The sequence below is a fragment of the Malassezia japonica genome, chromosome 5 (genome assembly GCF_029542785.1).
Source record: "Malassezia japonica chromosome 5, complete sequence".
In the NCBI taxonomy this organism is placed as follows: Eukaryota; Fungi; Basidiomycota; class Malasseziomycetes; order Malasseziales; family Malasseziaceae; genus Malassezia; species Malassezia japonica.
In genome coordinates, this window is record NC_083374.1 from 462,098 (window position 1) to 487,386 (window position 25,289).

Below are 25,289 nucleotides of genomic sequence, written 5' to 3' on the forward strand. Positions count from 1 at the left end.
CACGAAGCGATGCAGTTAGTCGAGCTGGTCCACCTCGGTCGAGGCGGGAGCGGCCTCGGACTGCTCCACCTCGTCAAAGTTGCCGGCGACGTCCGGAACATCGTCGCCGTCGTTACCGCCCTGCGCAGCGTGCTGGGCGTTGATCGCCTGGTAGCTCTCAGCGAGCTTGCGGAGCGAGGCGAGCGACTCCGGGCCGAGCTGGTTGAGGATGCCAGGCACGAGCTCGGTGAGCTCCTTGTCCTGGGCGCGGCCGTACACAGCGAGGGTGTTGGACTCGATCGCGCCGTGAACTGAGTTAGTCAATAAACGTACCCTTAGGCTGGGCAATGTGCAGCACGTTGCCGTCGTCCTTGAACATGTTCACCTCCTCGATGCCCGACAGGGGCTGGACAGCGAGCTTCTTGAGAGCGCCCTGCAGCTTGACATCGTCACCGCCGGCAAGAGCACCCTTGGGCTTCTTCACAACCTTGCGGCGGGGGGCACCCTTACCGCCGGTACGGCTAGCAGCCTGCAACTTAGCGAGCTTCTCCTGATCAAGGACCATGGTGGATCTCTTCTCTTCGCAAAGCCCACGCGAGCCCGCAGGGCCTTCTAGGCCCCCGCAAAAAACGTGGCTGCGGCCAACTGCATCACGTGTCCCCGTGCCGGGTGCTACCGACGGGGGCGTTGGGGGGGGATTTGGGAAAATGAAAGTGCCAGTGCAGCAACACAAACCCGTGGACGTGGCTTAGGTTTCCTTAGCTGCTACCAGCCGACTTTTTAGGATGTCGCCCTCTCCTGTCGTTAATGTGCGTAGCGCGACATGAAGTATGCTAACCGCTAGGTCGTCCGTTACTCGGCCCTGATTGGTGGTATTGGCTACGGTATCCTGCACCGCCGGACGCTCCAGAAGGAGTTTGACGAGCGCATCCTCAAGAAGGAGCAAAAGGTTCAGGACGACCTCATTAAGAAGGCCAAGGAGGAATACGCCAAGCTCCAGGCTGCCAAGGCGCCGGTCGCCCCCAGCTCGAGTACGTCGCCTAATCCGCTCACAGTTCCAGCCGTGGTGACCAACCCCGATGACCCCAACTTTGACCTCGAGAAGGCGTTTGCGCAGTGGGAGAAGCAGTAGAGCGGTACTCTGTGCACCAACAGGACGAAATGTACTTCGATGACTATTCCACTTATCTACTTGGCCGACTCGGCGAACTTGGTCTTGATCTCCTCGACCACCTCGGGTTCGGCCACCGACGAAAGGTCGCCGATCTGGTCAGCCTCGTTGCAGACAATCTTGCGCAGGATGCGACGCACAATCTTTCCGCTGCGCGTCTTGGGCAGATCCCGGATGCAAATGATGCGCTTCGGCGTCGCAAACGGTCCGATGGCGCGACGCACCTGAATCGTCAGCTCCTTCAGCAGCGCCTCTTCAGACTCGTGGTGCACATAGTCAGGCTTCAGTGCGACAAAGGCCGTGATCGACTGTCCGGTCATCTCGTCCGGCGCGCCCACCACCGCCGTCTCGGCCACGCCAGGGTGGCCAATCAGCGCCGACTCGATCTCGGCCGTAGACATACGGTGGCCAGAGACGTTGATCACGTCGTCCACACGGCCCTTGATCCAGATGTAGCCGTCCTTGTCGCGAGCGGCACTGTCACCCGTGAAGAAGTAGCCGGGGTATACACGCATGTAGGTGTCCAGGAAACGCTTGTGGTCGCCCATGATGGTGCGCGCCATCGACGGCCACGGCTTCTTGATGACCAGCGCGCCCTCCGCGTCGCCCTCAATCTCTTTGCCAGTATGGGGGTCGAGGATCGCGGGCTCAATGCCCCAGAAGGGGAGGGTGGCGCAGCCGGGCTTGGCCTTGATCGCGCCGGGGAGCGAGGAAATAAGGTGCGAGCCACTCTCGGTCATCCAATACGTGTCCACAATGGCGCACTGGCCACGGCCCACATTGTCGTTATACCACTGCCACGCCTCGGGGTTGATCGGCTCTCCGACCGAGCCAAGCGTGCGCAGCGAGCTCAGGTCGTAGTCCTTCACGTGTTCGACACCCATGCGGCGCAGCAGGCGAATCGAGGTAGGAGCGGTGTAGAACTGGGTCAGGCGGTGCTTGTCCACTACCTCCCAGTAGCGCGAGGGGTTAGGGTGCATCGGCGTCGACTCAAAGATCAGCGTCGTCGTACCGTTGACCAAAGGTCCGTAGACAATGTAGGTGTGGCCCGTGATCCAGCCAATGTCGGCCATGCATCCAAAGCGGTCGCCTTCGTGCACGTCAAAGATGTGCTTCACAGTGAGCGCAGAGCCGAGCAGATAGCCACCCGTCGTGTGCACGATACCCTTGGGCTTGCCGGTCGAGCCAGAGGTGTACAGCACAAAAAGCGGGTCCTCGCTGCTCACCGGAACGGGGGGAACATAGGTGCGCTGGCCAGCCATAAGCTCTTCGAGCCACTTGTCACGGCCCTCTGTCCAGGGGATATCGTTCGACTCGGAGCGCTTGACGACCAGGACGTGCTCGACGTTGGGGCACTCTTTGAGCGCAGCATCGGCAATCGTCTTGGTCGCAATCATGCGGCCACCGCGGCGGCCCTCGTCCGAGGTGATCACCACGCGCGCCTTGCTGTCCTGGACACGGTCACGCAGCGAGTCCGAGGAGAAGCCAGCAAAGACGACCGAGTGCACCGCACCAATACGCGCACAGGCCAACATGCAAATTGCCGCCTCGGGAATCATGGGCAGGTAGATAATCACGAGGTCGCCCTTGCGCACACCAAGCGATTGCAGCGTGCTAGCTGCCTGGCACACGCGGCGCAGCAGGTCTTCCCAAGTAATGGTAATGTCGTGGCCAGGCTCGTCGGCCTCCCAGATAATCGCGACGTCCTTGGGGCGCTGCATCGCCCAGCGATCCACCGCATTGTACGAGGCATTGAGCTGACCCTCGGGGAACCAGGCTACGTCGCCGTACTCAAAGCCACCCGACTGGACCGTTTGGAAGGGGGTCGACCAGGACAGCACGTCCTTTGCGGCCTGTGCCCAGAACTTGTCCGTGCTCTCTGTAGAGTGCTTGTACTCGGCTTCGTACTGGCCAAGAGAAAAGTGAGGCTTCGGGCGCGAAGCGTCGCTACCGTTCACGCGAACAGGAATGTCAATCATCTCTCCAAGTGCAGCCATAATGCGTACTAGAAAGAGAACGGGGCGAACTCGCTAGCCTTGTACCGGCCGACTTACCCCAGATTTGGTCATCAGATCGGGCCCGATTTTAGGGGCGGCGCACGGGGCCAATAACCCCAGGCAACTCCGACAGGCGCAGGCCAGCTGACGCTGCGGAGCTTGTCGGACAAATATGGGGCACATCACATGGGCTAGAAGCAAATGCACATTGGCTAGGGCTACGCGTCGTCCACGTTAAAACTAAGGCCAACACCAGGCTTGGCTTTTTTTCGTCGCTTTTTGTCTGGGGCACTCGCTTGGCTTTCGGCCTTCTGACTCTGGTGTGCACGGATCAAGTCCTTGGCATGAGTCATGGACTTGGGCCGCGGAGGTCCAGCCGTCTGCTTGGGGGTCTTGGCGGGTGCGCCTGCCTCGGCCACCTGTTCCGTAGCTGAAAATGAGTCAACATAACCTACCGGGTGGTGCTTCGTCCTCCTGCGTGCGCTGGTCCATGTACTCATCCTTGCTTAGGTGCTTGCCTTCTTTTAGCACCACGACCTGAGCATGCTCGAGGTCGTTATCACTGTCGTACCCATCGCCACGCGGCGCAGCCTCGCTTGAGGGGCGCTTCTTTTGGTTCTCACTGGACGCGCCTAAAAAGGCCATGACGGGGTCCTCGTCGTCCTCGTCGTGATGCCGCGCGCGCGCAGCATTGTGCCGACTGCCATGCACTTGCGCGTGCAAGTTTTGCAAAAAGCTCGGCACTTCCGACGTGTACGACAGGTTTTTGGCCTCGCGGGCCGACAGCCCGCGGTCCTCGTCGCCACGGCCTCGAGGCATAAGGAGAGCACGTGCCGGGCAGGAGCCGACCGGTGGGGGAGATCGTGACCAAAGACTACCTAGCTACTGCTCCGCAAAAAGGGTCGGGAACTGCGGCTCGAGCTTGACCAGCTGCTCGACCAACGACAGGTCTATGTAAGATTGAAAACGTACCCAAGTTATCGCCCAGAGGGAGCAGCGCATGCTGCGTAATCGAGTCGCCCGTCCGCGCAACGCGGCCAATAACCTCGACGTATTGCGACGTAGGCGTGTCTTCCTATTTGTGAGCACACGCCACCTACCATTTGCAGCTTGACCTCGACCGTGCCACTGTCCGACGCCTCCAGGAGAAGCACGCCACTAGACACCTACATTAGAATTGTAACATACCTTTTGCACCTTGCCAATAATGCGCACCTCCTGGTTCACGCGGCTCGCGAGCTGCGACGAGTTCGTCAACGGGATCGCCTGCGACATCGTATTCGTAGCGCGACGCGTGTGGCGACGCGCCGCGTGTCCAACACCCACATGGCCCCACGTGGCCCTCCCGCAGCGCACGGTCAACGAGCATGAGCCTGGCGCGAGGTGCGCGTGCGCCGTGGGCGTGTGCCGTGTCTTTTGTGCGTGTGGCGTGTCCGGGATCACGCACGGCAAGTGGTCCATGGGGCGCACCGGTGCGCTTGTACTCGACGCCGCCCGAGCCCCGTCGCGGCGTGCTTCATGCGCTCCAAAGCCGCGCGAATGACTGGTACCAGCGCACCCGTCCGGCGGCTGAGAAGCGCATCAGCGAGCTGAGCCAGCGCTGGAACGAGTTTTCTGGTTACGGAGAAATCGAGGGCTTGAAGGCACAGGTCGATGTGGAAAGTAGGTCGCCAAACTCACCCAGCGATCCGCCTCAAAGAGCTGCAGGAAGAAAAGAACCTGGCCAAATCGATCTATATCCAGGCCGTAGCCGACCGCTCCGCCGCGCAGCGCCGCACGAGCGACCTACTTACCAGGAAGCCGTCGTGGAACGATGCAGATCTCGTCGAGTACACCAAGCTCTTGCACTCCGAGCACTCGCTCGCCAAGGCCGAGGAGCAGAGCGAGCAAAAGTACGAAGAGGCTGAAGGCGCGATGCACCGCGGCTTTGATGACCTCATGCGCAGCGTCATGAACCGGTACCACGAGGAGCATCTATGGAGCGACCGCGTGCGAAGTGTGAGCACCTATGTGAGCGTTGGCCTCGCGATTCTGAACGGTACGTCGCGCGGCTGATCCAGTCTTGGTCTTTATGTTGGCGCTCCTGCTCTTTGAGCCGTACAAGCGGCGGAAGCTGGCGCTTACGCTGGAGCAGCGTCTCATCCAAGGCGAAGAAGAGGCGCGCGAGCGCATGGCGGCTGCGATCGTGTCGGTCGACCGGCACCTCGAGCGCCTCGAGGGTGCGATCACCGGCAAGACGACGTCGGACGCTTCCGCCGAGCACCTCGCGGCCGAGGTCGACGACAAGGAAGCGCTCGCCCAAGCGCCGGTGGCCAAGAAGCTGCCTCCGCCTGCTCCCCGGCGCATCTTCCCTACGCTGCCCAACTTTGCTTGGGTACGCGAAGTGGTGCATTGGTTCGCGGTGCTTCGCGAGCATACGGAGCAGTTTGTGTCGCACTACCTGCCTTTTTCGCATAGCGAGCAAGTGTCGCTCGCCGCCGGCACCACAGGTGTGGTGCTTGCGAGTGCACTGACGTACTGGGCGTCGCTGTTCTTTTTGTAGAAGCAATCAGGCTTGCAAAAACTATGGCCTGCGACTCAATACACTATTTTAGAGCTCCTCGTCGGTGAACACCTCCTCACCGCGCTTGCGGCGGGCCATGCGGTCCTTCTTGGCCTTGCGGGCCTCGGCCGAGGTAAGCTTCTTCTTCTTCTTCTCCTCGACAATCTTGTTGCCGAGAGCGTCAAACTTGACCTCCTCCTCGTCGTTCTTCTTCTTGTCAATGCGCTCACCCGAACCCTGACCCTCGACCCAGTTGTGGCCCGAAGCGACAAGAGTGCCGTCCTGCATCTTCCAGATCTCCTTGCAGGTACCCTCCGAGAACTCCTGCGAGTGGGTAATGATCGCAACACCACCCTCGAAGCTCTGGATAGCGTTGATGAGCGCAGCAAGCGACTCACGGTCCAAGAAGTTGGTGGGCTCGTCCAGCACAATGATGTGGGGCATGCGCCAGGTGGCGGCACCCAGGACGACCTTGACCTTCTGACCACCCGAGAGACCGCGCATGTTGTTGTGCGAGGTGAACTCACGCTCGAGACCGAAGTCCTCAAAGTGCTTCTCGATCTCGCGACGGACGAGAGGACGAAGCATACCAGCCTTCTGCGCCTCACGCGAGTCGACGGTCATGACCTTCTTCTCGAAACCGCGGCGGATAAGCTCGTCACGCGACAGCCACATGTTCTCGGTCGAGGACATGTTCTTGAACGAGACCTCGTACTGGAACGAGTTCTTGAGCTTCTTGCGGCCGACAATGTCGTCAATGACGCGCTTCACACCCTCGATCTCCATGATGGCACCGTTCTTCATAGCCTCCTCCTCTTCGGGGCTGAGCTTGCGCGAGTTCTTGAGGTGCTCCTCAAGGTCCTCACCGGTCTGGTAGCGCCAGAGCATGTACTCCAGAGGAGTCTTGTCGAGGTGCTGGTCAATGTGGTGGAAGGCGTGCTGGGCCACGTAACCAATGACCAGGTTGGGGTGCTTCCAGAGCTCACCCGAGTTCGGCTCAGTGTCACCGACAACCAGCTTGACGAGGGTCGACTTACCCGAACCGTTGGGGCCGAGCACAGCAACACGCGACGAGAGCGAGAGCTGGATCGAGACGTTCTTGAGCTGGGGAGCGGGGGTGTTGGGGTACTGGAAGACGACGTTCTTCATCTTGACCAGCGACTTCTCCTTGGTCTTGACACCGTCCAGCAGCGGGGGGTTAGGCAGCTTGAACGAGTAGTCCTCACCCGAGCTGAGCTCGACGTAGGCGCGAGCCTCAGGAACACGCTTGACGAAAGCATCAAGGTTACCGGGGTAACGCTTGATCTTGAAGCGGTTCAGGTGGAGAATGTCGGTACACACGTCGTTCAGGAACTTGGAGTCGTGCGACACAATGATCGAGGTGGTCTCGGTCAGGCTGGTCAGGTAGTCGGTGATCCACTTCACGTTGATGACGTCCAAGTGGTTCGTCGGCTCATCGAGCAGCAGAATGTCGGCCTTGAACAGCACGGCACGCGCAAGGGCGAGCTTCATCTTCCAACCACCCGACAGGGCAGTGATGGGGCCGGCCTGGCGGGTCTCGTCGAAGCCCATCTCCTTGAGGGTGGCAGAAGCCTCCTCGTGGTTGACGTTCAGGCGCTTGTCGGCGACAATGAAGTCGAGAATCGAGATGTCACCCTCCGAGCCGTCGAGGTCGTGCTCGACGTACCAGGTGCGGACCTCGTCGGGGCTGGGGAAGCCCTCGACCTGGCCGTTCTGGATGGCGCGCATGAGGGTCGACTTACCCGAACCGTTACGACCACAGAGACCGTAGCGGTGACCACGCTTAAGACGGAGAGTGGCCGTGTTCAGCAGAATCTTGGCACCGTAGGCGAGCGAGAACTGACAGTTGCAGAGGTCGACACCCTCCTCCTCGTCCTCGAACACCTCGACCTCCTCACCAGTGCTCTTGGCGAGGGCCTTGAGCAGGTTGTCGGTGATCTTCTTCGACTTCTCCTGGTCCGAGGGGCGCAGGAGACGCAGGTAGCGGGTGAGCGTGCTCTCCCACTCGCTGGGCTCAAACTCGCGGGCGTTGGCGAGGTTGGTGATGAGCTGCGAGATGTAGGCGACGAGCGTGTCGGGGCCCGAGAGACCCTCAGTCTCGAGCTGCTTGTCGAGGAGCGAACGGGTCTGGACGTTGTCAACGTCGTCCAGGGGCTTGACGTCCGAGCCGTCACCCGAAACGTTACCGACCTGGCGGAGGGTGGCAATGGCGCGCTGCACCACGCTGCGGGCCTCGGGGTCGGACATGGTGGTCTCGATCTTAATCAAGCCGGGGAGCAGCTTGGGCAGGAAGGGGCGCACAGTGCGCTCGTTGTCGACGAGCTTCGACATGTTGTCGATAATGACGGCGACCTTACGCTTGGTGGCGGTGGGGCGCTCCGTGAGACCACGCGAGAGCAGAGGGGTCATCAGCGCAAGGGTCGGCGAGTCGACCTCCTGGACGAAGGTGGTGGCCGACAGAAGCATGATAGTCTTCGGCACCTCCTCGACGGGGTGGATGAGCGACTTGATCAGCGCGGGAATGAAACGCTCGATATCCTTGTTGGAGATCAGGGCGCAGAGCTTCTCAAGGGCAGCGCGCGAGGCCTTCTGCACATCGCTCTTGGTGTCCCAAATGACCTCGGCCATGACGGGGATGATCTCGGTCATGTGCTGCGAGATGAGCAGGGGAGCGAGCTGGACCATCTCCTCAAGGAGACGGATACAGCCGGTCTTGACCTGCCACTTGCCGGCGGTGCGCATCTGGTGCAGGAAAACACGGAGCACCTGGGGGATGGCCCACGTCGACATGTTGCGGACAAGGAGTAGGAGAGCGTCCTCAGCCTTCTGGCGGACGGTCTTCTCCTTGTCACCCATGGCCTCGGCGAGAGTGTCAAGAAGGCTCTCCATGATGAAGGGCTCAATCTCGTGACCGACACCCTCATCGAAGAGGGTGGTGACGAGGGTGCAGGCACCCTCGCGGCCAGCAGCGTTCTTCTTGTCGTTGAGACCCTTCTTGATCACGTTCTCAATGCCAAGGTTGCGCAGGGCAAAGGGACCCTCGATCTTGACGAGGTTGGTCAGCTCCTTCGCGGCGGTCTTGTCGCCGGTCGAGAGAAGCTGAGCCTCGTCGAAGAGGGCAGCCTTCACCTCCTGCTCGGGGCCAGCAGCGGCCGCATCAGCAGCGGCAGAGTTCTTAAAGTCCTTAGCAGGCACCTGTGCCGTACCGTCCGTACTCTCAACAGGCATTGTGCAAAGCCCGAAGGATAAATGTGTAAGTCGGGCTAACGACGAGAAGCTTGCAAAGTACGCTGTTCCCCCCTTTATACCGGCCGGAGCCCTGGTTTTTTTTTCCGCCTTTTTTCGCACGTTCTACCTGCGCTGACTAATAAAGCTGACCAATGTGACACGGCCATTCGGCTGCCACGCGGCAGGCCAGGGGCGCAACGACGTGTCTGTGCAGGATCGGGCCCGATTTACGCAGTGACCGCGGCGGCGAGGTCGGCGCCGCTGCCAAACTCATGGTCGAACTCGTCGGCGAGGTGGACGTCGTCGTCGGCAGCGCCATCGGCGACATGATGCTTCGAGACCCAATCGTCGCTGTCTTCTTGCATGAGTCGCTCGAGAGCGAGGCGCTCCTTGGCCTGCCGCCGCTCAATGTCCTCCAGATCCCATAGACTGATGCCGTTCTTGCCAGCAGGGAAGGGCTGGCCCATCGATCGCATAAAGCGCTTGCTCTCGACAATGGCCATGTCCATAGATAGGTTGTTAAAGACAGGCTCAATGTACTGCGCAATCCACTTGGGCAGCTTGCTGCGCTTGTCGGCACGCGCAAAGCGCTTGTCGGCAAAGACCATCAATCCATAGTCCGACTTACCGCGCAAAACACGACCGACACATTGCGCGGCGTGGCGCATCGCGTCGAAAGTCAAAAAGTCGTTTTCCTTGATGCGGAAATTGTCGCGGAGGAACTCGAGACGCGCTTTCAGAATACGCGACTCGGTATACTGGTAGGGCACGCCAAACATAATCACAGCTCGGCCATAGTTGTGGTCGAAATCGATACCTTCCGACACCTTGCCTCGCGCGACAGACAGTAGGATCGCACCACGGCCGTTGTCGCACGCGCGACGGTAGTTTTCCAGCGCGATACTCGTCTCGGGCGCGTCGGGCGTCTCGACAAACACGAGTTTGTGCTTCCACACCTCGTCGAGAATGCCCATATCGTGCCATGCAGCGACAATGCTCTCCATGTACAGGTAGGATGGGAAGAAGGCAACGACACCGTCGGGCGTGCACTTGGCATACTCAATCAAGATATTGCCATAGTTGCGCACGACCGAAGGGTCGTTTCTCACCTCGAAACGCGAGCTGATCGCGACTTGGTCGCTGCCACGCGTAATGACCAGCGGCAGGAAACATTGCCGCGTAAGCGTCATGGTATAACTTTCCTGCACCACTGTGTCAAACTTGAGCATCTTGGGGTACATGTCGAGGGGACTGATTGTACCACTCGTAATGATCACGCTGCTAAAGCGCTCAAAGACGGGTGCGATGGCAAGACTCGCGTCGAGGCACGTAAAGTGAAAGATGGGGTTCGGCACCGTTGCATTTTCCGTCTCGAACGGCTCGAGGATCAAAAGGAAGCCTTTGTCGTACGTCGACACGAGCGTCGCAAAAAAGGCAACCGTCTGCAGCGAGATGTACTCGTCAATGCGTGTCAGTTCCAGCGTCTGCACCAGCATGCGCAGACGCTCTGCACAGAACCGGAGCGGTTTGCGCTCGATAAATGTGATTTCTTTGAGGTGCTGCAAGAAACTCGCCGGCGTCTCGGCGACGACGTGCAACACGCGCATGCGTGTCTTGAGATACTCGACAAATCTCCGCAAAAAGGCCAAAAAATGCTCGGCACGACGGATATTGCCGGGCACGGCTTCCTGGAGCAGGTCGCTCGGCAGGACAGGGTTCGCCATGAACGTCTCGGCCTCGCGGTCGTCGCTTTGCTGCTGCAGACCTTCGACCAGCCGCGAATACTCGTCCTGGAGTTTGGACGAGTCCGCCTTTTTTACCTCGTCGACCTTGTCCGCGAGCTGGTTAATGCAGCGGTAGGCACTGTCGAGCGTCGGGCGCGTGAGGTCAATGCTCAACGACTCGATGCACACGTTATCGATATTGTGCGCCTCGTCAAAGACGACAATTGCATCCTTGCTCATCTCCTTGCTCACCATTTCGGCGACCTTAGGGTCGAGCAGGTAATGGAAACTGTAAATGATGATATCACAGAAGGGCATCATGCGACGCACGGCAAAGTAGGGACATACACCTTTGTCGCGGCCGTAGTCTTTGACCTCCTCGAGCGTCCAGACGCCAGGGGGAATGAGGTGACCCGGATCGAGCTTACCGAGCTCCTCGTGAAAGTCACAGAGCTGCACGCTCCCCGGATCCTCGCGCCCTTTCGCACATGCCCAAGCACTGGTCATGTCGCGGCACATGGCATCGACGACCTTGCCTTTTCGCTCCTGGCTCACAGTGGGATGGATGCACATGTTCTTGCGGCTACTCAGTCCGAGCGCCAGCATGTCTTCCATCTTTCCTGAGCCCTCCGAGTCGACTTCCATCGCGCCCTCGTCCACATTACTCGCGGCCTGATTGTATTTGGCACGGTAGGCCATCAGGCGCTTCAGCTCCGCCAGCGCCTTTTCAATCTCGGGCACTGTTCGCGAGCAGTAAATGAGCTTGCGGCCACCGGGATAAAACTGGGTCAGACGCGCAACGTACCCGCTGGTAGCTCACAATAAGACTGAGCAGCGACACTGTCTTGCCTGTCCCGGAAGGCATCTCGAGCACACAATGGCCTTTGACGTCCAGCGTCCGCTTCAGGTCCACCATATACGAGTACTGCTCGGGATAGATCTTAGGGTATGGGAAGAGCACCGGCAGCTCATCGATATAGAACTTCATCCTCGCTCACGTCCGCCCCGCAGCAGCGCACGGTGGTGGCGAGGAACGATGCTGAATCAGCATGTGGAGCTCGCTTCGGACCGTGATGGCGGCGCCGCTCGCCGCACTGTGCAAGGGCGATCGCAGCGTTCGCGATCGTGCACGCATCTTCTTTGACCGCGTAAAGATATGGGAGACGCAAGGGAATGCACGGAGTGTGCAGGAAATTAGCTCGGGGGTGCCGGCGGTATGCGTTTGGCTCGCCAATGAATCGTACGTCTCCTAGCTCACCAGACTCCAAAGTACGGCCGTTGGACGCGAGGAGCTCGTCAAGGCTTCAGGGCTAGCACCAGACCAGTTTTCCAAGGCAGAGCGCATGATCCAGGATATCGTGCAGCCGCCGTCGCGGCCCAGGACCCGGCGCGAAGCGCCGAGAGCGCCGGAGCCGGTGGTGCGCACGCCGCCCAAAGAGAAGCGCCTCGACAAGGCCACGCTTCTCGAGCGTGCCAAGGCGGTGCAGAGCGGAGCCATGTTCCGGCCGCCTGTCCCGGATGCTCCAGTGCGAGAGCCAAGCGAAGAGACGAGTGTCCCACGGAAGGTCGAAGCGACGCCCAAAGGCACGCCAGAGGTCGTTCCGGAGCGCAAACGTACGTCGCAACACTCACACAGGACGCGCATCCAGTACACCACAGGATATACCCCCGCCGCCCGCAGACGACAAGAACGCGCAGGCCTTCCAGCGCCTCTTGTCCCTCGGCATGCCGGCCCACCGCGAGGGACTCAAGTTCGAGGTACAGCCCCGCCGCAAGCGCGGCCGCCCGCCGGGCCAGAAAAAGTCGCCTGCGCAACTGATGCGTGACGAGGCACTGGAAGCGCTCTGGAAGGCAAACGCCGAGCACCCTACGTCGAATGGCTACATGCCTGCCCGCTATGCCGCCCAGGCCAAGCTGTCGAGAGAAGAAGCGCAGTGGCTCTGCCCCTTGCCGATGCCCATGATCATGTCTACTGCGAATCCCGCCACGGTCCAGGCGCTGCCGTCGGAAGTATGGGCACGGTGGGCCCAACTCGTAGACCTCGAATAGATACCCTTCTCCATTACGTCATCGACGCGACGCGACGCGACGCGATGGAGAATGCGCAGGAGCAAGAGGTAGGTCGCTGTGCTAAGCCAGCGCATGCGCAAGCTCGAGTTTCTCCTACAGCGCTCGGGCATCTACTCACGCGTGATGGGCGAAAAACTTCAACGCTCCAAGCCGGACGAGGAGCCCCCCGCCAAACGCGCACGGACCGAGGCGGAGCTCGGCACGCTCGCGTCCATTGCGCGGCGCGAGCAGCCCGCGCTGGTCACTGGTGCGGTGCTTAAGCCGTATCAGATGGATGGGCTAATCTGGCTGAGCAGTCTGTACGAAAATGGGCTGAACGGCATTCTTGCGGATGAAATGGGGTTGGGGTACGTCGCGTGTCTGATGCAGAAAAACGCTCCAGACCATTTCGTTCCTTGCGCATCTGCACGAGAAGAACGTCGAGGGACCATTCCTTATTGCCGCGCCGCTCTCGACGACGTCCAACTGGCAGAACGAGTTTGAAAAGTAGGTGGGCACACTGACGCAGGTTTGCGCCCGAGATACCCACGATGCTCTACCACGGTGACAAGGCAGAGCGTACGGCGATGCAAAAGAAACTATCGGGATCCTCACGCACCAAGCAAAAGGTGTCGGTCGTCATTACGTCGTTCGATATCATCATCCGCGACCGCCAGTTCCTCTCCAAGCTCCAGTGGAAGTTTGTCGTGATCGACGAAGGACACCGACTCAAAAACCTCAACTGCCGGTACGTCGTCATTCTCACACAGTCTTCTCCGCGAGCTAAAGCAGTTCAAAACCGGAAACCGCCTGATTCTGACCGGTACACCGCTGCATGTACGTCGCCAACCTAACGCAGAACAACCTCGCCGAGCTATGGTCGCTGCTCAACTTTGTCTTGCCGGATATCTTTGACGACCTCGCGACGTTTGAAGAGTGGTACGTTGTGAAGCTCACACAGGTTCAATTTTGGCGCGGCAGAAGAGGACAACGGCGAGGCCGCCTCGGCCACCAGCTCGTTTGCGACTTGGAGTACCGATACGGCGCAGCGCGTCGTGAAACAGCTCCATGATATCCTTAAGCCATTCCTCCTGCGGCGCGTCAAGGCCGAGGTCGAGCGCGATATGCCGCCCAAGAAAGAGTACCTTCTCTATGCCCCACTGTCGGAGCAACAGGCACAGATGTATAATCATGTGGTCAATGGCACTTTTCGCGACTGGCTCCTAACGCACAAGTCGGGTCTGACACTCAGAGAGCTCGAGGAACTGCGTGCGGACCCACCTAGTGCATCCATGGCCACGTCCAAGTCGCGCACTCGCCAGGGACCAACGCAGAAAAAGCTCGCGCAATGGAAGCGCCTCGAAGAGGCCGGTACGTCCTGCGCCTCACCCAGAACGGCATATTCGTGCTATGCGCCTGGACAATGCCATGATGCAGCTGCGCAAGATTTGTTGCCATCCATACCTACTCGACTGGCCGACGAGGCCTGGAACGGACGAGCTGCGTACTGACTATGCCATTACCCAAGCGAGCGGCAAGATGCGCATGTTGGACCAGATCCTCGATGCGCTCTTTGCACAAGGCCACCGCGTCCTTGTGTTTTCTCAGGTAGGTCGCGTTAATGACCCAGTTTACGACTATGCTGGACATTCTCGAGCTCTGGGCTAAAGGTACGTTACTTGGCTGACCTAGACCAAAAACACTGGGAGCCCTACCGCATCGATGGCAGCACACCGCAGGCGGAGCGAGCAAGCCAGGTTGACGAGTTTAATCAGCGCCCGTTCTCCGCGAAGCGTGCGCTCTTTTTGCTGAGTACGCGTGCTTCCGGCCTCGGGATCAATTTGATGGGGGCAGACACCGTGGTCTTTTTCGACAGCGACTGGAATCCGCAAGTGGATCTGCAGGCGCAGGACCGCGTCCACCGCATCGGCCAAACCAAGGTATGTATTCTCACTAACACAGCCTGTCCTCGTATTCCGCCTCGTTGCGTCGGACACGGTCGAGCAGGATATCCTCAAGAAAGCGCGGGCGAAGCGTGTGCTCGAGGCCGTGGTCATCCAAAAAGGCAAGTTCCGCAACCCCATTACCCACTCCAAAATCAACCATAACAAGGCCGAAGATTCGTCCGGTGCGCTCTCTGCACCTACGCAAATCGATGTCCAGGCGCTGGACGACGAGCGCCTGATGTCCGACACGGACCTCAACCGCCTGCTGGACCGCAGCGCTGACGCATACGCCCGTCAATTTGGGTGGCAATCTACCGAAGGAACTAAATCCGGCACGCAAAAGTACTCGGACAATGCGCTCTTTGAAGTCACAGAAACCTCCAACGAGGCCGCCAACCCGACACTCGCACGGATCTTTTCTGGCGACGTCGATCCATAGGCTGACTAAGCAAACGGCGGCGTGTTTCTGAGCGTCATGGCGCGAGGGAATAAGGGGCGCAAAGCCCAAGAGAAGGACGACAAGGCGCCTGCGCCTGCCAACTCCGAGGACAAAGCAACGGAAACGACCAAGGTAGAGGAGGCGAGTGCAGACAAGGCGCCTGCCGCGACCGAGGCGAGCGATGCGCCGACAGAGGCGCCCGAGGCACACGATCCAGCCAGTGAGAAGCAGGCGCCCGAGGCGACTGCGGACGTGCCGGAACCTGTGCCAGAAGCGCAAAAGTCTGAAGACGATGACGTCGACGAGCTGTCGTCGCCGGAGCCGGTGCGCGAGGAGCCCGTGGACTACCTGCTACAGCTCAACCCAGACGAACGCGAGCGCGATCTGCGCAACCAGGTCACAAGCCTGAACGCAAAGCTTGTCATGTCCTTTAACCGGGTTTCTGACCTAGAGGATGACTTGTCGATTGCGCACAACCGCATCCTCGCGTACACGACCCAGATCGCCGAGCTGAACAAGGAGCGTGAGCAGCACCTCTTTGCGCTCAACACGGGTCTGCTTGTCGAGAAGGCACACGTCACGACCGAGATGCAGCGCATGATGGACCGCGTTCTGGATGAAACTGCGCAGCGCGGCAAGGCCGAGAGCGACAAGACGCGTATTGAGGCGGAGCTCGAGGAGCTTAGCGCATCGCTTTTTAATGAGGCCAACAAGATGGTCGCCGTCGAGCGCCTCGAGCGCGCGCGCGCGGAGGAAAAGAGCGCCAACCTTGAAGAGAGCCTGCGCAATACCGAGCGTATCATGGCCGAGCAGCAGGACATGCTCAAGAGCCTCCAGGCGCAAATCGAAAAGGGGGCGAGCAGCGAGGAGCCGCTCGCGATCAGCCAGCACTCTGCGCCCGAGTCTGATGCGCTGGGGCGCAGTGTGATCCACGACACCGTGGTGTCGATCAACATCCAGCCGTACTATGAGTTTGTCGCGTTCGTCGAGCACCTCCGTGCCATGCAACACCAGCTCCACCCTTATATTCGTATGCAACAAAAAGGCCTGGACTGGACGACGCAGCCTTTTGCTTTGCACGCATCGGGCATGGGAATCAGCGGTGTGATGAGTCCCGCGATTGGCCAGGCGACGCCGGTGCGACACAAGGACTATCCCCACCTGCCATCGTCTGCCGAGCAGCTTGTACAGATTTCGAGTCAGACGTCGCTGCCGTTTATCCGCCGTGCGCAGGAAGAGGATACGGATCCGTGTCTGCGCCTCAACCATGCGCCTGGCCTCAACTGGCTGTCGCGCCGCCAGGCGACCAGTGCCGTGCTCGACGGCAGTCTCGTCATTGAGCCTTTGTTCGCCGGCGGCGCCATTGACGACGAGGCCAAGGTGCGCAGCGAGTATGGATCGCTCCCTCCAGCGCCATGTGCACTGTGTGGAATGGCGCTCGTCAATCTCACGCCGCTCATTATGCCGCAGACGAATGAGCCCGGCCCGCAAAAGACGAGTACGACGCGCCGCAGCATCCCTTCGCTCTTCCAGTCGCTGCGCCGGAGCGTCGCCAGCAGCGATATGCCGTCTCCGCCGCTGGAGAATGAGACAGAGATCTTTTCGCAAGACGCGGAGCCGACCACGACAAATCTCCCGATTCCGACGCACTACTTCCGTGTGTCGGACAGCTCGAACAAGTATTTGGTCTGCTCGCATCACTGTCTGCGCCGCCTCCGCGCAGTGTGCGGCTTCTGGATGTTTGTGCGGACGCTGGAGCGTGCGGTTGTGCTCGAAGGCAAGCTTGCGCCGGATCTTGTCGGTGGCACGCGCATTGCAGACGGCCCTGAGGCCGCCCCCGAGGTCGGCCCTCTGGACGAGCCGGACGGCGGTGCGGCGGAGGCGCACGAAGCCGAGAAAGCGTCGCTCGACGCCAAGCAAGAGCGTGCCGAGGAAGAGAAGGAGAAGTTGGATGAGGAGGCTAAGGACGAGGCCAAGGACGAGGACGAAGACGTCTTTGACGAGGCACAAGAAGAGACCTCGGTCGACCAGGCCGCCAAGGCCGAAGGCGGCAAGGCCGACGATGCCGAGACAGCTACGGATGCAGACAAGGCTGATTTCGAAGCTAAAGCCGACGAGGACAAATCCAAGGACGAGACTGCGGGCGAGACTACGGAGAAGCCTTTGGATCCTGTGTCGGAACCTCCCCTTTCACCCACAGCCGTGGCACCTTCCCCCCTTCCCCCGACTCTTCCTGCGCGGCCGCTGCCGCCGCGGCATTCGTTCCTGGTGCATGCCGAGAAAGGCACGCTTACCTGGGAAGAGAGTCTGTGGGCCGAGATTCTTCGCCTCAAGGAGGCCATGTACAAAGCACGGACCGGCACCGACCTGGACCCTGTCTCTTCGTAGTGGAGGCGTCATAGCCCGATTCTTCCCCGATTGTACCATGGCTCGAAAAAAGAGCGCGGCGATCAAGTCGAGTGGTGTGACGTCGTCCAAGGCGGCGCCGCTACCTGACTGGGTTAAAGGCGGAGGGCCAAAGCCTCCGCCAACGACCGCCACGCGTGATGATGGGAGCCAGCAGCTCTTTCCGCCTGGCTCAAAGACGCCGCTCAATCTCATGTATGAGAAGATTCAAAAAATGCCTGGGTTTGAGAAGCCGGACGTGCATCCTCGTCATAACAAAGACGGATTTTCGTGCGTGATTACCTTGCGAAAGGTCAACAAGCAGGACAAGTCGAACCCGCATACCCTGCGCATGGAGCCGCTAGAAGAAGGCGCACGGCTCAAGTGCGCCTCGGCGCTCGAAGCCAAGCACTGGGCAGCAACCTATGTGCTCTTTCGCATGTTTAACCACCTGAGCATGAACCGCATGCTGCCGGCTGGGCCGCGCGAGTACTGGGCCGAGCTCGAAAAGGTCAAGGCGGCCTCGGCGCCGCACGAAAGCTACAAGTGGGAGCCGGATCCTTTCGAGGCCATGCAGAAGCGCGACGCGGAGCGCGAGGCCAGGAAGAAGGAGCGCGAGGTCAAAGAGGCCGAGCGCAACGACCCGACCAAGCGGCCTATGAGCAAGGCGTGGCATCGCGCGCTCGAAGTGCGCATGGCGCCGGCGCTACGTGAGCTTGTCGAGGCCACCATCCGCACACGGATGGGAGACGTACAGGAAGACACGCTTGTCGAGGCTACGGCGCAGATCTCAATGGATGCGCCGGCGCTCGACAAGCCGGCGCTCGAGCGCGACTTGACCAAGCTAGGCGTACGCGCTGGCTATATCCAGCGCGTGATAGAGTGGCTGGGCAATGCGCGCGCCAAGAGCGGCGACCGTGCTGCGCTGGCCGAGCTGCAGCGTGCTAACCCCCTTCTTTCGTCGATCCTTTCGCTGCCGAACCGCGAAGCGGCAATCGAGTACCTTGTGCTGTATACCCCTGAGCAGGACCTCCCTCCTGCGCTCCGTCCGACCGCCGCAGCCGAGTCGTTTGTGACGAGTGCTGCCAAAGGCGGCGACCAGGAGAGCCTCGTAGACCGCTGGACGCTCGACAAACTCGTCAAGGTCGCCGGATTCCCCCAGGCCGCCGCGGCCGAGGCACTGCGGAGCGTGCGTGCCGCAAGCGACGCATGGTCGATTCCCGATCGCGAAGGCGCCGCGCTCGATGTCCTGCTGCGCAGGCTGGTCGGTCTAGAGAGCGATCTCGATACAGCAGTCGCGAGTATCGCATCGCCGAGCGAGGAAACGGCGCAGCGCCGTGCCGACGAGCAAAGCGTGCTGGCCGCATGCATTGACAAGGTGACGCCTGTGCCGGAGCGCGAGCGCATTACGCCCGAGGATATCGAGATGCCCCTCGGGACGCACGACGGAGGTCAGGTGGCCCTCCGCTTTGTTGGCCACCAGGCGTCTGCCTACCTCGCCGGCGGCGCAGCATTCCCGACCGTGTATGTTACCGGTACCTCGCTGCCTGCCTTTCTGCGCCTCGCACTGACGCGCCACGCCATGCAGTGCCTTGCGGATGCCGACAAGCGTGGCGATATTTACGATGCTTTGCAGGGTGGCGAGAGCGGTGTACTCTACCTCGTGTGGGAAGAGCTGCATACCGTGCTGCAGGACATGCTCGACAACCCCCCGCCCCTCGACGAGGTAATGGCCCACTTGGTCGCGCCGAAGGAGGCGCCGAGCGACGCGCCAGCCCGGACTACCTCGGCGCCGCGCACCAAGGCTCCGGCTATCCGCAAGATGCGTGCCCTTGCGCGCGACGGGTCCGTCGACACCGCGCTGCAGTCGCAGCTGTCGTCGCTGCATGCTTCGCTCAAGTACCAGGAGAGCATCGGGCCAGTACGCGAGTCGCTTCCGGCGTACCAAGCTCGCAAGACGCTTCTAGCTGCCGTTGAGAAGCACCGTGTGGTCCTGGTCGCTGGTGAAACGGGTTGTGGTAAGACGACTCAAGTGCCCCAGTTCCTCTTGGACGATGCTATCCAGGATGGGCGCGGAAGTGTGTGCAGCATTGTCATTACGCAGCCTCGTCGTGTGTCTGCGATGGGTGTCGCGGCGCGTGTCGCGTCCGAGCGTGGTGAGTCGCTCGACAAGGAAGTCGGTGAGTCGGCTACGGTCGGCTATGCGATCCGTGGCGAGCGCCGTGCATCGCGTAACTGCCGCCTGCTTTTCTCCACAACCGGTGTGCTGCTGCGCCGCCTTGCGACCGGCAGCGATCCAGCGCTGGAGAGTGTGTCGCATGTGATTGTCGACGAGGTGCACGAGCGCAGCACCGACTCGGACTTTTTGCTGCTGCTCCTTCGTGACGTCCTTAAGGTGAACCCAAAGCTCAAGGTGATTCTGATGAGTGCGACAATCAACCCCGAGACGTTTATCGAGTACTTTGGCGGTGCGCCGTACATGCACATTCCGGGCCGCACGTTCCCTGTGCAAGAGCACTATCTCGAGGATGTCGTGCGCCTCGCGCAGTACAAAAGTGCAGCGCCGCATACCACGCCGAATCCCAAGGTTGACCGGTACATTACGATGGACAACCTGCCCGAGGACCTCGTGCCGAGCGCGCGCCAGCTTGTCGCTTCGAACCGCATCGACTACGAGTTCCTCGCGCAGACTGTGCTGCTGGCTGTGCGCCGCGCGGAAAAGGTCGACTATACCGGAACGCTGCACGGCCGTGCGGCGATCCTCGTCTTTTGCCCAGGTGTGGGCGAGATTCGACGTGCGATGGACGCGATTGCCGCACAGCACATTGATGGCGCTGTTATTCTCCCGCTCCATGCGAACCTTGCGCCCAGCGAGCAGCGGCGTGTCTTCCAGTCGGTCGGCCGCAACGAGCGAAAAATTGTCGTGTCGACGAACGTCGCGGAGACGTCGATTACGATCCCCGAGATTTGCTACGTGGTGGATACGGGCCGCGTGCGCGAGGCGCAGTACGATGCACAAGCGAGTATCACGCGTCTGCAAGAAACGTGGGCGTCGCGCGCGGCATGCAAGCAGCGTGCGGGTCGTGCAGGCCGTACCATGGCCGGCGAGTGCTTTAAGCTGTACTCGCACGGCATCGAGGAGCATGTCCAGCGCCCCCAGTCCATTCCCGAGATGCAGCGCACGCCGCTCGAAGGTGTCGTCCTCCAGGTAAAGTCGATTCAGCCGGATGGCGACGTCAAAACGTTCCTCGAGCGAGCCATCGATCCGCCGCCGATGGAAGCGCTTGCGGCGACGCACCAGAAACTGGTCCTTTCCGGCGCGATCGAAGCGCAAAAAGGGTACTCGGCGCGACTCACACCGCTGGGGCGCCACTTGGTACGTTGCATTACTGACGCAGTCCAATCTCCCGCTCGATGTGCGCGAAGGAAAGATGCTCGTGCTCGGCTCGCTCTTTGGGTGTGTTGAGCCAATCTTGCACATTGTCGCGCTTCTCGCCAGCCGTTCGATCGTGGCGGCAGCTGCGCAGCGCGACGAGGAGGCCCAAAAAGCGCGTGCCGCCTACGTGATCGGCAATAGCGACCTGCTTACCGACGCAAACCTATACGCAACGTACCTCGGCTACCGCCGCGACCGCCGCCCGATGCGCGAGATCAAGGCGTGGTGCGAGCAGCTTGGCCTGTCGATTTCGAGTCTGCAGGACATTGAAATGACGCGCACGACGATCCTGCGCAGCCTCGAGGAGCTGCGGCTGGTCGACAGTGCATACGTCAAAGCCTGGCGTACGGACGGCCCGTCGTGGCCGCACAAGCCTGGCCGCCATGCGCTGGACGCGAACGCGACGAACCTGAACCTGCTGCGTGCGCTCCTCGTTGCCTCGCTCTGGCCCTCGGTCGCACGGGTAGACCAGCCCTCGGCAAAGTACAATGCTTCGTCATCCGGCGCCGTGCTCAAAGAGGCAATGGCCAAAGAGGTGCACTACTTTGACGAGCACGACGGCCGCGTCTTTTTGCACCCTGGCTCGGTGCTCTTCCACGCGACGCGCTACAAGTCGAACTATGTGGCGGTGTGCAACAAGAGTGCGAATGCAACGACCAACAAGACGTACCTGCGCGACGCGACCGAGGCGCCGCTCTATGCGCTGCTCCTCTTTGGTGGGCCGATGTACGTCGACCACAACATGGGCGGCCTGACGATCTCTACGAACGGCGTGGCCGGCCCCGATGCGTGGATCAAAATGCGCGCGAGCGCACGTATCGGTGTGCTGTGCCGCCAGCTGCGCCAGCTGCTGAATATGACGCTCGAGGGAGGTGTCGAGGACCCCCAGCACCTCTTGTCGGCAGAAAGCCAGCAGGTCGTAAAGGCGATGATTGCGCTGGTAACGCAGGATGGGTTGGAGTAGGCAGCGTTGATAGATCTACAGATCCGACGATCCAAGCACAGGTCATGGCTCCCTGCTGCCTGTCTATTAAACGACTTCCAGGACACCGGGCAAGGGCACGCCGAGTGTGATCGGCTCACTCTGGGGCCGCAGCTCGTATGCACGCACCTTGGGCAAGGGATGCAGTCCAGCGTGGCGGGCCATGAGCTGTACACGCGTGGTGCGCGTCTCGTTCGGCATGAGCATGAAGAGGTGCTTGCGGCGCGCACCTGCAAGCAAGAAAGCGTCGCCTTGCTCGACTTCCACGAGGATATCGCGGGCATGGGAGCTGCAGTTGGCCACCACAATCTCCACCGTCGCCACGTCCTGGAGCGTCGCACGGCCCGGTGCACGGATCTGGAGCTGCACCGGCGGCACAGCAGGCGGTGTGAGCGACGCCAGGAGCAGGCGCGTCGTCCCGAGCGGCGCGTCCGGCGAGCGGCGCCACCGCATTACAAGCGACGCGGTGCCATCCACCGAACCTACGCGCTCCTTGAACGGCGTGACCCAGACCGCGGTATCGTTCGTCTCCCACGGCGCGTCACTCGCTGCGCCAAGCGGCGCACCCGCCTCGAGGCTGCCGTCGGCGTCGACCGAGGCACCGTGCAGGACAAGCGGCGTAGGGCCGAGGTAACACACCTCGGTCGTGAGGCGCCCCGCGCGCGGCGCGGCGCCCGGCGTCCACTGTGTGTGCACACGCACGCCAAACGCCGGTGTCACGGCAATGAGGCGGTCGATATGCGTCGTCGGAAGTGCGTCCAACTCTGGCGATGCGACGCCGTACAGCCGGATGCGCAGCGTGCCTGCCGACTGCGGCGCACGGATCCAGACCTTGGACGTTTGTGCGCCGAGTCTGTGCTGGTGCGGCGTCGGCTGCTCGGCCGTGTCGAAGCGCTCGCCGGCCTCGTTGAGGAATGCGGCGCCGGCCTCGACCGTCTCGGGCGGCAGGACGATGACGCCGCGCACGAGCGGTGCGCCGATTTCGATCGCCAGCGGCGCGACTTCGCCAGCGAGGAGAGCAGGGGGGACCTGCATCTCGAGCGTGGGCGGTGGCGCTTCTATATGTACGCCCCGGGGCTCGGCACACGGGGGCAGCGGAATTGTGCCGGTGGGCAGGACCCACTGCGGCGCGCCGCGCGCAATGTCAATCGATAGATCCGCCTGGCCAACCGCGGTATCGAGCGTAAAGATGGTGTTGGACAGGACCAGGGGACCAGCCTCGGCGCACTGCAGTGCGCCGGTCAGGATAGCACGTCGGCGCACGTCCAGCGTGCAGGCCGACTCGGTCGTGGCGTCGCCCGGAATCGTGCCGAGGTCTGCCGTGTGCGTTTCCCCGCCGAGGCGCACGGAAAAGAGCGGTGTTGCACGGCCGTACACATAGACGCGGAGGAGCGCAAAATGGAACGAGGCAAGGTCCGTCGTCGGCGTAAATACCAGCTGAAAAGGCACTGCAGTGTCCGTGCGCGACGTCTGGCGTGCAAACGTCGCCTGTACGTCCAGCAGGCCCGCTGCGCCGGGCTCGAGCGCCATGGCCGGTGCGTCTTTGTCCGCGCCGGCCAGCAGCGGCAAGAGGGCCGCGATGCTCTTTTGTTGCACGTCGCGCGCCTCTTTCGGCACGGGCTGGGCCATCTCCAAGAGGTACGGCAGCGCAGCGCGCTTATCGTCGAGCGCCAGCGCCGTCTGCGCCGTGTGGCCGACCAGCAAGAAGCGGGGCACGGCCCAGCGGTCGCGGCGGTACCACCGGAGCGCACGCTCGAGGTACGGCAGCGCGTCCTGGTGCAGCCCTGCGGCGGCGTACACGAGTGCGATGCGGGCCGCGGCCAGATGCGCATGGCGCACGAGCTGGGCGTGCCGGTACGCCTCGTACGCCGAGCCGAGCATCTCGACGACGAGCGCCGTGTGATCCACCTGTGCCTCGTTTGCATACGTCGGCAGCTCGGCTTTTTCGTCAGACACCGCACGGAACCGTGCCGCGCGCTCCATCGTGCAGAGCGCCGCGTGGTACATGTGCGTCCCCGGCCCCGAGAGGAGCGCGTCGGCTGGCGCTCCTCCCAGTTGGAGGGCGCGTGTGTCATCCGGAGGATGCGTTGCCTGCTGCACCAGGTCGCCGAGCAGCTGGAACTGCTTCGCAAGCCAGCTCCAAAACTCGTACGTGGTCGTCCCAATACCCCAGCCCGCGCTGAGCTCGGCGACACGCTGGATGTGCCGAGTAAACTGGTGCAAGCCCTGTGTGACGCCTTGCTTGTACAGGTGCAGCTTGACCATCTTGAACGATAGTGTGTCTGCGAGCACCTTGGCCTCGGCCCACCGCTTCGTCCGCGGCGCGAGGATCTTGGTATTGGCGAGGCACGCTTGCATCAGGTGCTCGTACGCCTCGGTATAATGCGATAGGGCCTCGGCGAGGTCGCCTTGCATCTCGGCAAACGTGCCGAGCTTGGCCGCGGTGCGCACCGCCCACCCCTCGGGCGCCAGGAAGGCGGCCGGCCCCGGCTTGAGTGCGCCGGCCGCACCGGCCGCTGCGAGGATCGGCTGTGCGACCGACGGCGGCGGCGGATAGCGAGCGCGGTTGCGGCGGACGTGCCGTGCGCGCTCTTTGTAATACTCTACAGCCGTGCCGTGCAGAGCCCGCTCGACGTTTTGCACAAACGGCTCGACGTCCGCCGTCTCGGCGCTGAGGACAAAGAGCGACCCCCGCCCCTCGAGACCGGCGGCGCGACGTATATGCGCAAGCCGCGCATCCATGTCTGAGCGTGCCAAGGCACTCGCAGGGCACAGCAGCACGACCGCTACACGGATGCCACGGACCGCGCCGAGCTGCCGCGCCTCGGTCATCGCGTCGATGACCGCGACGTCGTCGGCGAGCGTCGCGCCCTGTGCAATCGGCAGACACATACACACGAGGTGCACCGCCGGCAAGTACTCGGAGTGCTTGCGGATCCACGCGGGCGCCAGGATGCCGTCCGGGAAGAGCGGCCCCCCCACCTGTAGCGGCGAGAGCGGCGAGCGCGGTGGCAGCGAGGCGAGCGCGCGCCGCGCAACCTCGCTCGCCGACTGTCCTCCCGCCCTGACCTTTGCCGGAGGATAGACGTATGCATAGTCGACGAGCGCCGTGTGCATGCGCGGCGCACTCGACGGGGGCTGCCAGACGCGGTGCTTGGAGCGGCGCCCCAACGCGACCACGAGCGCCTTGCAAACTTCAGGATGCGTCGTCACCGGATGCGGCAGCCGCGCCACCTTGCTTGCATCCCCAGCACGCTCGCCTACCAGCCCCGAGACGAGGAGAAAGGGGTGCAGCTGCACCACGAGCTCCGCGGGGTACGCATTCATCGCGGTAGTGCTCCACTTGCGTGACGCACCTCCATCACGAAAAAAGTCGCCACCCTTCGCATT

General features: G+C 61.6%; 12 protein-coding genes across 12 annotated transcripts; 6 read left to right on the plus strand and 6 right to left on the minus strand.

The window, feature by feature from the left end:
* Positions 1 to 15: 15 nt before the first annotated feature.
* EGD1 (Nascent polypeptide-associated complex subunit beta) lies at positions 16 to 544 on the minus strand (the record flags this gene model as incomplete). Its single annotated transcript, XM_060266955.1, has 2 exons — positions 16 to 290; positions 313 to 544. The coding sequence occupies 2 exons, from the start codon at positions 542 to 544 to the stop codon at positions 16 to 18; spliced, it is 507 nt and encodes a 168-aa protein (XP_060122938.1).
* A 220-nt stretch (positions 545 to 764) lies between these two features.
* On the plus strand, positions 765 to 1,111 carry TIM11 (F1F0 ATP synthase subunit e, mitochondrial; the record flags this gene model as incomplete). The annotated part of the gene is made up of 3 exons (XM_060266956.1): positions 765 to 788; positions 824 to 1,010; positions 1,041 to 1,111. The coding sequence occupies 3 exons, from the start codon at positions 765 to 767 to the stop codon at positions 1,109 to 1,111; spliced, it is 282 nt and encodes a 93-aa protein (XP_060122939.1).
* A 56-nt stretch (positions 1,112 to 1,167) lies between these two features.
* Positions 1,168 to 3,966, minus strand: ACS1 (acetate--CoA ligase; the record flags this gene model as incomplete). Its single annotated transcript, XM_060266957.1, has 2 exons — positions 1,168 to 3,131; positions 3,603 to 3,966. The coding sequence occupies 2 exons, from the start codon at positions 3,964 to 3,966 to the stop codon at positions 1,168 to 1,170; spliced, it is 2,328 nt and encodes a 775-aa protein (XP_060122940.1).
* Positions 3,967 to 4,029: 63 nt separating this feature from the next.
* Positions 4,030 to 4,422, minus strand: MJAP1_003026 (uncharacterized protein; the record flags this gene model as incomplete). The annotated part of the gene is made up of 4 exons (XM_060266958.1): positions 4,030 to 4,097; positions 4,120 to 4,222; positions 4,248 to 4,313; positions 4,336 to 4,422. The coding sequence occupies 4 exons, from the start codon at positions 4,420 to 4,422 to the stop codon at positions 4,030 to 4,032; spliced, it is 324 nt and encodes a 107-aa protein (XP_060122941.1).
* Positions 4,423 to 4,514: 92 nt separating this feature from the next.
* On the plus strand, positions 4,515 to 5,689 carry SHE9 (sensitivity to high expression protein she9; the record flags this gene model as incomplete). The annotated part of the gene is made up of 3 exons (XM_060266959.1): positions 4,515 to 4,809; positions 4,832 to 5,185; positions 5,208 to 5,689. The coding sequence occupies 3 exons, from the start codon at positions 4,515 to 4,517 to the stop codon at positions 5,687 to 5,689; spliced, it is 1,131 nt and encodes a 376-aa protein (XP_060122942.1).
* A 48-nt stretch (positions 5,690 to 5,737) lies between these two features.
* Positions 5,738 to 8,938, minus strand: TEF3 (translational elongation factor EF-1 alpha; the record flags this gene model as incomplete). The annotated part of the gene is made up of 1 exon (XM_060266960.1): positions 5,738 to 8,938. The coding sequence occupies one exon, from the start codon at positions 8,936 to 8,938 to the stop codon at positions 5,738 to 5,740; it is 3,201 nt and encodes a 1,066-aa protein (XP_060122943.1).
* Positions 8,939 to 9,165: 227 nt separating this feature from the next.
* Positions 9,166 to 11,650, minus strand: RAD3 (DNA helicase; the record flags this gene model as incomplete). The annotated part of the gene is made up of 2 exons (XM_060266961.1): positions 9,166 to 11,445; positions 11,504 to 11,650. The coding sequence occupies 2 exons, from the start codon at positions 11,648 to 11,650 to the stop codon at positions 9,166 to 9,168; spliced, it is 2,427 nt and encodes an 808-aa protein (XP_060122944.1).
* An 85-nt stretch (positions 11,651 to 11,735) lies between these two features.
* Positions 11,736 to 12,711, plus strand: MJAP1_003030 (uncharacterized protein; the record flags this gene model as incomplete). The annotated part of the gene is made up of 3 exons (XM_060266962.1): positions 11,736 to 11,902; positions 11,924 to 12,276; positions 12,299 to 12,711. 3 exons carry the CDS (start codon positions 11,736 to 11,738, stop codon positions 12,709 to 12,711), a joined length of 933 nt encoding a protein of 310 aa, XP_060122945.1.
* A 44-nt stretch (positions 12,712 to 12,755) lies between these two features.
* Positions 12,756 to 15,096, plus strand: IRC5 (Putative ATPase; the record flags this gene model as incomplete). The annotated part of the gene is made up of 11 exons (XM_060266963.1): positions 12,756 to 12,779; positions 12,802 to 13,079; positions 13,102 to 13,218; positions 13,241 to 13,459; positions 13,482 to 13,548; positions 13,571 to 13,650; positions 13,673 to 14,082; positions 14,105 to 14,319; positions 14,342 to 14,381; positions 14,404 to 14,651; positions 14,674 to 15,096. The coding sequence occupies 11 exons, from the start codon at positions 12,756 to 12,758 to the stop codon at positions 15,094 to 15,096; spliced, it is 2,121 nt and encodes a 706-aa protein (XP_060122946.1).
* Positions 15,097 to 15,132: 36 nt separating this feature from the next.
* Positions 15,133 to 17,484, plus strand: MJAP1_003032 (uncharacterized protein; the record flags this gene model as incomplete). The annotated part of the gene is made up of 1 exon (XM_060266964.1): positions 15,133 to 17,484. The coding sequence occupies one exon, from the start codon at positions 15,133 to 15,135 to the stop codon at positions 17,482 to 17,484; it is 2,352 nt and encodes a 783-aa protein (XP_060122947.1).
* Positions 17,485 to 17,521: 37 nt separating this feature from the next.
* Positions 17,522 to 21,881, plus strand: ucp12 (RNA helicase; the record flags this gene model as incomplete). The annotated part of the gene is made up of 2 exons (XM_060266965.1): positions 17,522 to 20,857; positions 20,880 to 21,881. The coding sequence occupies 2 exons, from the start codon at positions 17,522 to 17,524 to the stop codon at positions 21,879 to 21,881; spliced, it is 4,338 nt and encodes a 1,445-aa protein (XP_060122948.1).
* A 66-nt stretch (positions 21,882 to 21,947) lies between these two features.
* Positions 21,948 to 25,226, minus strand: MJAP1_003034 (uncharacterized protein; the record flags this gene model as incomplete). The annotated part of the gene is made up of 1 exon (XM_060266966.1): positions 21,948 to 25,226. The coding sequence occupies one exon, from the start codon at positions 25,224 to 25,226 to the stop codon at positions 21,948 to 21,950; it is 3,279 nt and encodes a 1,092-aa protein (XP_060122949.1).
* Positions 25,227 to 25,289: the final 63 nt, after the last annotated feature.